This window comes from Cherax quadricarinatus, chromosome 49 (assembly GCF_038502225.1).
Source record: "Cherax quadricarinatus isolate ZL_2023a chromosome 49, ASM3850222v1, whole genome shotgun sequence".
Taxonomy (NCBI): Eukaryota; Metazoa; Arthropoda; class Malacostraca; order Decapoda; family Parastacidae; genus Cherax; species Cherax quadricarinatus.
In genome coordinates, this window is record NC_091340.1 from 3,467,609 (window position 1) to 3,480,688 (window position 13,080).

At 35.7% G+C, this 13,080-nt stretch overlaps 1 protein-coding gene across 1 annotated transcript in view; it reads right to left on the reverse strand.

Annotated features, from left to right (window-relative positions):
• Positions 1-13,080, reverse strand: part of LOC128696937 (uncharacterized) — a 58,468-nt gene that overhangs the window by 10,279 nt on the left and 35,109 nt on the right. Inside the window, exon 8 of the mRNA XM_070095098.1 lies at positions 3,443-3,554. Within this exon, the coding sequence (XP_069951199.1) occupies positions 3,443-3,554 (112 nt within the window). The remainder of the gene's footprint in view (positions 1-3,442; positions 3,555-13,080) is intronic.

The following is a 13,080-nucleotide window of genomic DNA, read 5'->3' on the forward strand; positions in this document are numbered from 1 at the left end:
CTATAAATGTATTAATTCAAGGATTATGTGGAGTAAAATAAAGATTGGATGTGAAAAGTGGGTTATAATAAGCGTGTATGCACCTGGAGAAGAGAGAAGTGTAGAGGAGAGAGAGAGATTTTGGGAAATGTTGAGTGAATGCGTGGGGAGTTTTGAGTCAAGTGTGAGAGTAATGGTGGTTGGGGATTTCAATGCTAAAGTGGGTAAAAACGTTATGGAGGGAGTAGTAGGTAAATTTGGGGTGCGAGAGGTAAATGTAAATGGGGAGCCTTTAATTGAGCTATGTGTAGAAAGAAATTTGGTAATAAGTAATACATATTTTATGAAAAAGAGGATAAATAAATATACAAGGTATGATGTAGCACGTAATGAAAGTAGTTTATTAGATTATGTATTGGTGGATAAAAGGTTGATGGGTAGGCTCCAGGATGTACATGTTTATAGAGGGGCAATTGATATATCGGATCATTATTTAGTTGTAGCTACAGTTAGAGTAAGAGGTAGATGGGAAAAGAGGAAGGTGGCAACAACAAGTAAGAGGGAGGTGAAAGTGTATAAACTAAGGGAGGAGGAAGTTCGGGTGAGATATAAGCGACTATTGGCAGAAAGGTGGGCTAGTGCAAAGATGAGTAGTGGGGGGGTTGAAGAGGGTTGGAATAGTTTTAAAAATGCAGTATTAGAATGTGGGGCAGAAGTTTGTGGTTATAGGAGGGTGGGAGCAGGAGGAAAGAGGAGTGATTGGTGGAATGATGAAGTAAAGGGTGTGATAAAAGAGAAAAAGGTAGCTTATCAGAGGTTTTTACAAAGCAGAAGTGTTATAAGAAGAGCAGAGTATATGGAGAGTAAAAGAAAGGTAAAGAGAGTGGTGAGAGAGTGCAAAAGGAGAGCAGATGATAGAGTGGGAGAGGCACTGTCAAGAAATTTTAATGAAAATAAGAAAAAATTTTGGAGTGAGTTAAACAAGTTAAGAAAGCCTAGGGAAAATATGGATTTGTCAGTTAAAAACAGAGTAGGGGAGTTAGTAGATGGGGAGATGGAGGTATTGGGAAGATGGCGAGAATATTTTGAGGAACTTTTAAATGTTAAGGAAGAAACAGAAGCAGTAATTTCATGCACTGGTCAGGGAGGTATACCATCTTTTAGGAGTGAAGAAGAGCAGAATGTAAGTGTGGGGGAGGTACGTGAGGCATTACGTAAAATGAAAGGGGGTAAAGCAGCTGGAACTGATGGGATCATGACAGAAATGTTAAAAGCAGGGGGGGATATAGTGTTGGAGTGGTTGGTACTTTTGTTTAATAAATGTATGAAAGAGGGGAAGGTACCTAGGGATTGGCGGAGAGCATGTATAGTCCCTTTATATAAAGGGAAAGGGGACAAAAGAGACTGTAAAAATTATAGAGGAATAAGCTTACTGAGTATACCAGGAAAAGTGTACGGTAGGGTTATAATTGAAAGAATTAGAGGTAAGACAGAATGTAGGATTGCGGATGAGCAAGGAGGTTTCAGAGTGGGTAGGGGATGTGTAGATCAAGTGTTTACATTGAAGCATATATGTGAACAGTATTTAGATAAAGGTAGGGAAGTTTTTATTGCATTTATGGATTTAGAAAAGGCATATGATAGAGTGGATAGAGGAGCAATGTGGCAGATGTTGCAAGTATATGGAATAGGTGGTAAGTTATTAAATGCTGTAGAGTTTTTATGAGGATAGTGAGGCTCAGGTTAGGGTGTGTAGAAGAGAGGGAGACTACTTCCCGGTAAAAGTAGGTCTTAGACAGGGATGTGTAATGTCACCATGGTTGTTTAATATATTTATAGATGGGGTTGTAAAGGAAGTAAAGGCTAGGGTGTTCGGGAGAGGGGTGGGATTAAATTTTGGGGAATCAAATTCAAAATGGGAATTGACACAGTTACTTTTTGCTGATGATACTGTGCTTATGGGAGATTCTAAAGAAAAATTGCAAAGGTTAGTGGATGAGTTTGGGAATGTGTGTAAAGGTAGAAAGTTGAAAGTGAACATAGAAAAGAGTAAGGTGATGAGGGTGTCAAATGATTTAGATAAAGAAAAATTGGATATCAAATTGGGGAGGAGGAGTATGGAAGAAGTGAATGTTTTCAGATACTTGGGAGTTGACGTGTCGGCGGATGGATTTTATGAAGGATGAGGTTAATCATAGAATTGATGAGGGAAAAAAGGTGAGTGGTGCGTTGAGGTATATGTGGAGTCAAAAAACGTTATCTATGGAGGCAAAGAAGGGAATGTATGAAAGTATAGTAGTACCAACACTCTTATATGGGTGTGAAGCTTGGGTGGTAAATGCAGCAGCGAGGAGACGGTTGGAGGCAGTGGAGATGTCCTGTTTAAGGGCAATGTGTGGTGTAAATATTATGCAGAAAATTCGGAGTGTAGAAATTAGGAGGTGTGGAGTTAATAAAAGTATTAGTCAGAGGGCAGAAGAGGGGTTGTTGAGGTGGTTTGGTCATTTAGAGAGAATGGATCAAAGTAGAATGACATGGAAAGCATATAAATCTATAGGGGAAGGAAGGCGGGGTAGGGGTCGTCCTCGAAAGGGTTGGAGAGAGGGGGTAAAGGAGGTTTTGTGGGCAAGGGGCTTGGACTTCCAGCAAGCGTGCGTGAGCGTGTTAGATAGGAGTGAATGGAGACGAATGGTACTTGGGACCTGACGATCTGTTGGAGTGTGAGCAGGGTAATATTTAGTGAAGGGATTCAGGGAAACCGGTTATTTTCATATAGTCGGACTTGAGTCCTGGAAATGAGAAGTACAATGCCTGCACTTTAAAGGAGGGGTTTGGGATATTGGCAGTTTGGAGGGATATGTTGTGTATCTTTATATGTGTATGCTTCTAGACTGTTGTATTCTGAGCACCTCTGCAAAAACAGTGATAATGTGCGAGTGTGGTGAAAGTGTTGAATGATGATGAAAGTATTTTCTTTTTGGGGATTTTCTTTCTTTTTTGGGTCACCCTGCCTCGGTGGGAGACGGCCGACTTGTTGAAATATATATATATATATATATATATATATATATATATATATATATATATATATATATATATATATATATATATATATATATATATATATTTATATATATATATGCAATAAGATCACAGTAAACAGGTGATTTCAGAATATGCAAAACAACCAATGTGAAAGAATTGAGAAAATCCAAGCGTTTTCGTGACTACTCACATTATCAAGGAACAGTGTTCTTTGATAATGTGAGTAGTCACGAAAGCGCTTGGAATTTCTCTATTCTTTCACAGTGGTTGTTTTGCATATATATATATATATATATATATATATATATATATATATATATATATATATATATATATATATATATATATATATATATATATATATATATATATATATATATATGCAAAATAAGTCGTAATGCCCATGAAGATCACAAACCTCTCAGCCCAGTAGGGAGTACCCATGGGCATAGGCGAGTCATCGACGACCCAAGACCAGTTGTTTGTGTCCAAATCAAAGCGTCCACCGATCCAGTAATCGCTCGTCAGTACTGAAACAGTGATAGAACATCCAGTGAAGCTTCCAGATGTATTTATAAATCATAATTTTTACTATATATTTGTGTTATTGTGATTATTATTATATATTAGTGGTATTATTGCATTCAAGGAGATACCATGAACCGGCCACACAACATGAGGAGAATGGGAGGTAATTAAGATTGATTCTATTCTTTGACTTGAGAGCCTTTCCCAGCGTTAATTCTCAACCCTTGAAGAGTAAGCCATTGTGATTGCTACATAAGTAACAACTATAGAATAGTAAATAAGTAACAGCCAGTGAGTCGATCCCCGGTACGGATGTAAACATTAGGACGTGTTTCCTTAAGACACCTGCTGTCCATGCTCAACTAGCAGTAAAATAGGTACCTGGGTGTTAGTTTACTGGTGTGGGTCGCATCCTGGGACAAAATTGACCTAATTTGCGGGAAATGCTCAGCATAACAAGCGGCTTCCTATATAGTAGTTTGTCATTGATGTGAGTTATGGTCTGTATACCTTGTACATGTACTGCTAGAAATAAAAGATTATTATTATTATTATTAAAGGGATACTACATAAGTAACAGTGCATGGATAAGTAACATAAACCAGCATCATAAAGTGTATAATACTGCTACTTACATGGATAAGTAACATAAACCAGCATCATGGAGTGTATAATACTGCTACTTACATGGATAAGTAACATAAACCAGCATCATGGAGTGTATAATACTGCTACTTACATGGATAAGTAACATAAACCAGCATCATGGAGTGTATAATACTGCTACTTACATGGATAAGTAACATAAACAGCATCATGGAGTGTATAATACTGCTACTTACATGGATAAGTAACATAAACCAGCATCATGGAGTGTATAATACTGCTACTTACATGGATAAGTAGCATAAACCAGCATCATGGAGTGTATAATACTGCTACTTACATGGATAAGTAGCATAAACCAGCATCATGGAGTGTATAATACTGCTACTTACATGGATAAGTAGCATAAACCAGCATCATGGAGTGTATAATACTGCTACTTACATGGATAAGTAACATAAACCAGCATCATGGAGTGTATAATACTGCTACTTACATGGATAAGTAACATAAACCAGCATCATGGAGTGTATAATACTGCTACTTACATGGATAAGTAACATAAACCAGCATCATGGAGTGTATAATACTGCTACTTACATGGATAAGTAGCATAAACCAGCATCATGGAGTGTATAATACTGCTACTTACATGGATAAGTAACATAAACCAGCATCATGGAGTGTATAATACTGCTACTTACATGGATAAGTAACATAAACCAGCATCATGGAGTGTATAATACTGCTACTTACATGGATAAGTAACATAAACCAGCATCATGGAGTGTATAATACTGCTACTTACATGGATAAATAACATAAACCAGCATCATGGAGTGTATAATACTGCTACTTACATGGATAAATAACATAAACCAGCATCATGGAGTGTATAATACTGCTACTTACATGGATAAGTAACATAAACAGCATCATGGAGTGTATAATACTGCTACTTACATGGATAAGTAACATAAACCAGCATCATGGAGTGTATAATACTGCTACTTACATGGATAAGTAACATAAACCAGCATCATGGAGTGTATAATACTGCTACTTACATGGATAAGTAACATAAACCAGCATCATGGAGTGTATAATACTGCTACTTACATGGATAAATAACATAAACCAGCATCATGGAGTGTATAATACTGCTACTTACATGGATAAGTAACATAAACAGCATCATGGAGTGTATAATACTGCTACTTACATGGATAAGTAACATAAACCAGCATCATGGAGTGTATAATACTGCTACTTACATGGATAAGTAACATAAACCACCATCATGGAGTGTATAATACTGCTACTTACATGGATAAGTAACATAAACCAGCATCATGGAGTGTATAATACTGTTACTTACATGGATAAGTAACATAAACCAGCATCATGGAGTGTATAATACTGCTACTTACATGGATAAGTAACATAAACAGCATCATGGAGTGTATAATACTGCTACTTACATGGATAAGTAACATAAACAGCATCATGGAGTGTATAATACTGCTACTTACATGGATAAGTAACATAAACCAGCATCATGGAGTGTATAATACTGCTACTTACATGGATAAGTAACATAAACCAGCATCATGGAGTGTATAATACTGCTACTTACATGGATAAATAACATAAACCAGCATCATGGAGTGTATAATACTGCTACTTACATGGATAAGTAACATAAACAGCATCATGGAGTGTATAATACTGCTACTTACATGGATAAGTAACATAAACCAGCATCATGGAGTGTATAATACTGCTACTTACATGGATAAGTAACATAAACAGCATCATGGAGTGTATAATACTGCTACTTACATGGATAAGTAACATAAACCAGCATCATGGAGTGTATAATACTGCTACTTACATGGATAAGTAACATAAGCCAGCATCATGGAGTGTATAATACTGCTACTTACATGGATAAGTAACATAAACCAGCATCATGGAGTGTATAATACTGCTACTTACATGGATAAATAACATAAACCAGCATCATGGAGTGTATAATACTGCTACTTACATGGATAAGTAACATAAACAGCATCATGGAGTGTATAATACTGCTACTTACATGGATAAGTAACATAAACCAGCATCATGGAGTGTATAATACTGCTACTTACATGGATAAGTAACATAAACCAGCATCATGGAGTGTATAATACTGCTACTTACATGGATAAGTAACATAAACAGCATCATGGAGTGTATAATACTGCTACTTACATGGATAAGTAACATAAACAGCATCATGGAGTGTATAATACTGCTACTTACATGGATAAGTAGCATAAACCAGCATCATGGAGTGTATAATACTGCTACTTACATGGATAAGTAACATAAACAGCATCATGGAGTGTATAATACTGCTACTTACATGGATAAGTAACATAAACAGCATCATGGAGTGTATAATACTGCTACTTACATGGATAAGTAACATAAACCAGCATCATGGAGTGTATAATACTGCTACTTACATGGATAAGTAACATAAACCAGCATCATGGAGTGTATAATACTGCTACTTACATGGATAAGTAACATAAACCAGCATCATGGAGTGTATAATACTGCAACTTACATGGATAAGTAACATAAACCAGCATCATGGAGTGTATAATACTGCTACTTACATGGATAAGTAACATAACCAGCATCATGGAGTGTATAATACTGCTACTTACATGGATAAGTAACATAAACCAGCATCATGGAGTGTATAATACTGCTACTTACATGGATAAGTAACACAAACCAGCATCAGGAGTGTATAATACTGCTACTTACATGGATAAGTAACATAAACCAGCATCATGGAGTGTATAATACTGCTACTTACATGGATAAGTAACATAAACCAGCATCATGGAGTGTATAATACTGCTACTTACATGGATAAGTAACATAAAAAGCATCATGGAGTGTATAATACTGCTACTTACATGGATAAGTAACATAAACAGCATCATGGAGTGTATAATACTGCTACTTACATGGATAAGTAACATAAACCAGCATCATGGAGTGTATAATACTGCTACTTACATGGATAAGTAACATAAACCAGCATCATGGAGTGTATAATACTGCTACTTACATGGATAAGTAACATAAACCAGCATCATGGAGTGTATAATACTGCTACTTACATGGATAAGTAACATAAATCAGCATCATGGAGTGTATAATACTGCTACTTACATGGACAAGTAACATAACCAGCATCATGGAGTGTATAATACTGCTACTTACATGGATAAGTAACATAAACCAGCATCATGGAGTGTATAATACTGCTACTTACATGGATAAGTAACACAAACCAGCATCAGGAGTGTATAATACTGCTACTTACATGGATAAGTAACATAAACCAGCATCATGGAGTGTATAATACTGCTACTTACATGGATAAGTAACATAAACCAGCATCATGGAGTGTATAATACTGCTACTTACATGGATAAGTAACACAAACCAACATCAGGAGTGTATAATACTGCTACTTACAAGGATAAGTAACATAAACCAGCATCGTGGAGTGTATAATACTGCTACTTACATGGATAAGTAACACAAACCAGCATCAGGAGTGTATAATACTGCTACTTACATGGATAAGTAACATAAACCAGCATCATGGAGTGTATAATACTGCTACTTACATGGATAAGTAACACAAACCAGCATCAGGAGTGTATAATACTGCTACTTACATGGATAAGTAACATAAACCAGCATCAGGAGTGTATAATACTGCTACTTACATGGATAAGTAACACAAACCAGCATCAGGAGTGTATAATACTGCTACTTACATGGATAAGTAACATAAACCAGCATCATGGAGTGTATAATACTGCTACTTACATGGATAAGTAACACAAACCAGCATCAGGAGTGTATAATACTGCTACTTACATGGATAAGTAACATAAACCAGCATCAGGAGTGTATAATACTGCTACTTACATGGATAAGTAACACAAACCAGCATCAGGAGTGTATAATACTGCTACTTACATGGATAAGTAACATAAACCAGCATCAGGAGTGTATAATACTGCTACTTACATGGATAAGTAACATAAACCAGCATCAGGAGTGTATAATACTGCTACTTACATGGATAAGTAACACAAACCAGCATCAGGAGTGTATAATACTGCTACTTACATGGATATGTAACATAAACCAGCATCATGGAGTGTATAATACTGCTACTTACATGGATAAGTAACACAAACCAGCATCAGGAGTGTATAATACTGCTACTTACATGGATAAGTAACACAAACCAGCATCATGGAGTGTATAATACTGCTACTTACATGGATAAGTAGCATAAACCAGCATCATGGAGTGTATAATACTGCTACTTACATGGATAAGTAACATAAACCAGCATCATGGAGTGTATAATACTGCTACTTACATGGATAAGTAACATAAACCAGCATCATGGAGTGTATAATACTGCTACTTACATGGATAAGTAACATAAACCAGCATCATGGAGTGTATAATACTGCTACTTACATGGATAAATAACATAAACCAGCATCATGGAGTGTATAATACTGCTACTTACATGGATAAATAACATAAACCAGCATCATGGAGTGTATAATACTGCTACTTACATGGATAAGTAACATAAACAGCATCATGGAGTGTATAATACTGCTACTTACATGGATAAGTAACATAAACCAGCATCATGGAGTGTATAATACTGCTACTTACATGGATAAGTAACATAAACCAGCATCATGGAGTGTATAATACTGCTACTTACATGGATAAGTAACATAAACCAGCGTCATGGAGTGTATAATACTGCTACTTACATGGATAAATAACATAAACCAGCATCATGGAGTGTATAATACTGCTACTTACATGGATAAGTAACATAAACAGCATCATGGAGTGTATAATACTGCTACTTACATGGATAAGTAACATAAACCAGCATCATGGAGTGTATAATACTGCTACTTACATGGATAAGTAACATAAACCAGCATCATGGAGTGTATAATACTGCTACTTACATGGATAAGTAACATAAACCAGCATCATGGAGTGTATAATACTGCTACTTACATGGATAAATAACATAAACCAGCATCATGGAGTGTATAATACTGCTACTTACATGGATAAGTAACATAAACAGCAGCATGGAGTGTATAATACTGCTACTTACATGGATAAGTAACATAAACCAGCATCATGGAGTGTATAATACTGCTACTTACATGGATAAGTAACATAAACCAGCATCATGGAGTGTATAATACTCCTACTTACATGGATAAGTAACATAAACAGCATCATGGAGTGTATAATACTGCTACTTACATGGATAAGTAACATAAACCAGCATCATGGAGTGTATAATACTGCTACTTACATGGATAAGTAACATAAACCAGCATCATGGAGTGTATAATACTGCTACTTACATGGATAAGTAACATAAACCAGCATCATGGAGTGTATAATACTGCTACTTACATGGATAAATAACATAAACCAGCATCATGGAGTGTATAATACTGCTACTTACATGGATAAGTAACATAAACAGCATCATGGAGTGTATAATACTGCTACTTACATGGATAAGTAACATAAACCAGCATCATGGAGTGTATAATACTGCTACTTACATGGATAAGTAACATAAACCAGCATCATGGAGTGTATAATACTCCTACTTACATGGATAAGTAACATAAACAGCATCATGGAGTGTATAATACTGCTACTTACATGGATAAGTAACATAAACCAGCATCATGGAGTGTATAATACTGCTACTTACATGGATAAGTAACATAAACCAGCATCATGGAGTGTATAATACTGCTACTTACATGGATAAATAACATAAACCAGCATCATGGAGTGTATAATACTGCTACTTACATGGATAAGTAACATAAACAGCATCATGGAGTGTATAATACTGCTACTTACATGGATAAGTAACATAAACCAGCATCATGGAGTGTATAATACTGCTACTTACATGGATAAGTAACATAAACCAGCATCATGGAGTGTATAATACTGCTACTTACATGGATAAGTAACATAAACAGCATCGTGGAGTGTATAATACTGCTACTTACATGGATAAGCAACATAAACAGCATCATGGAGTGTATAATACTGCTACTTACATGGATAAGTAACATAAACCAGCATCATGGAGTGTATAATACTCCTACTTACATGGATAAGTAACATAAACAGCATCATGGAGTGTATAATACTGCTACTTACATGGATAAGTAACATAAACCAGCATCATGGAGTGTATAATACTGCTACTTACATGGATAAGTAACATAAACAGCATCATGGAGTGTATAATACTGCTACTTACATGGATAAGTAACATAAACCAGCATCATGGAGTGTATAATACTGCTACTTACATGGATAAGTAACATAAACCAGCATCATGGAGTGTATAATACTGCTACTTACATGGATAAGTAACATAAACCAGCATCATGGAGTGTATAATACTGCTACTTACATGGATAAGTAACATAAACCAGCATCATGGAGTGTATAATACTGCTACTTACATGGATAAGTAACATAACCAGCATCATGGAGTGTATAATACTGCTACTTACATGGATAAGTAACATAAACCAGCATCATGGAGTGTATAATACTGCTACTTACATGGATAAGTAACACAAACCAGCATCAGGAGTGTATAATACTGCTACTTACATGGATAAGTAACATAAACCAGCATCATGGAGTGTATAATACTGCTACTTACATGGATAAGTAACATAAACCAGCATCATGGAGTGTATAATACTGCTACTTACATGGATAAGTAACATAAAAAGCATCATGGAGTGTATAATACTGCTACTTACATGGATAAGTAACATAAACAGCATCATGGAGTGTATAATACTGCTACTTACATGGATAAGTAACATAAACCAGCATCATGGAGTGTATAATACTGCTACTTACATGGATAAGTAACATAAACCAGCATCATGGAGTGTATAATACTGCTACTTATATGGATAAGTAACATAAACCAGCATCATGGAGTGTATAATTCTGCTACTTACATGGATAAGTAACATAAACCAGCATCATGGAGTGTATAATACTGCTACTTACATGGATAAGTAACATAACCAGCATCATGGAGTGTATAATACTGCTACTTACATGGATAAGTAACATAAACCAGCATCATGGAGTGTATAATACTGCTACTTACATGGATAAGTAACACAAACCAGCATCAGGAGTGTATAATCCTGCTACTTACATGGATAAGTAACATAAACCAGCATCATGGAGTGTATAATACTGCTACTTACATGGATAAGTAACATAAACCAGCATCATGGAGTGTATAATACTGCTACTTACATGGATAAGTAACACAAACCAGCATCAGGAGTGTATAATACTGCTACTTACAAGGATAAGTAACATAAACCAGCATCGTGGAGTGTATAATACTGCTACTTACATGGATAAGTAACACAAACCAGCATCAGGAGTGTATAATACTGCTACTTACATGGATAAGTAACATAAACCAGCATCATGGAGTGTATAATACTGCTACTTACATGGATAAGTAACACAAACCAGCATCAGGAGTGTATAATACTGCTACTTACATGGATAAGTAACATAAACCAGCATCAGGAGTGTATAATACTGCTACTTACATGGATAAGTAACATAAACCAGCATCATGCAGTGTATAATACTGCTACTTACATGGATAAGTAACATAAACCAGCATCATGAGTGTATAATACTGCTACTTACATGGATAAGTAACATAAACCAGCATCAAGTGTATAATACTGCTACTTACATGGATAAGTAACATAAACCAGCATCATGGAGTGTATAATACTGCTACTTACATGGATAAGTAACATAAACCAGCATCATGGAGTGTATAATACTGCTACTTACATGGATAAGTAACATAAACCAGCATCAAGTGTATAATACTGCTACTTACATGCATAAAACAGCATCATGCAGTGTATAATACTGCTACTTACATGGATAAGTAACATAAACCAGCATCATGGAGTGTATAATACTGCTACTTACATGGATAAGTAACATAAACCAGCATCATGGAGTGTATAATACTGCTACTTACATGGATAAGTAACATAAACCAGCATCATGGAGTGTATAATACTGCTACTTACATGGATAAGTAACATAAACCAGCATCATGGAGTGTATAATACTGCTACTTACATGGATAAGTAACATAAACCAGCATCATGGAGTGTATAATACTGCTACTTACATGGATAAGTAACATAAACCAGCATCATGGAGTGTATAATACTGCTACTTACATGGATAAGTAACATAAACCAGCATCATGGAGTGTATAATACTGCTACTTACATGGATAAGTAACATAAACCAGCATCATGGAGTGTATAATACTGCTACTTACATGGATAAGTAACATAAACCAGCATCATGGAGTGTATAATACTGCTACTTACATGGATAAGTAACATAAACCAGCATCATGGAGTGTATAATACTGCTACTTACATGGATAAGTAACATAAACCAGCATCATGGAGTGTATAATACTGCTACTTACATGGATAAGTAACATAAACCAGCATCATGGAGTGTATAATACTGCTACTTACATGGATAAGTAACATAAACCAGCATCATGGAGTGTATAATACTGCTACTTACATGGATAAGTAACATAAACCAGCATCATGGAGTGTATAATACTGCTACTTACATGGATAAGTAACATAAACCAGCATCATGGAGTGTATAATACTGCTACTTACATGGATAAGTAACATA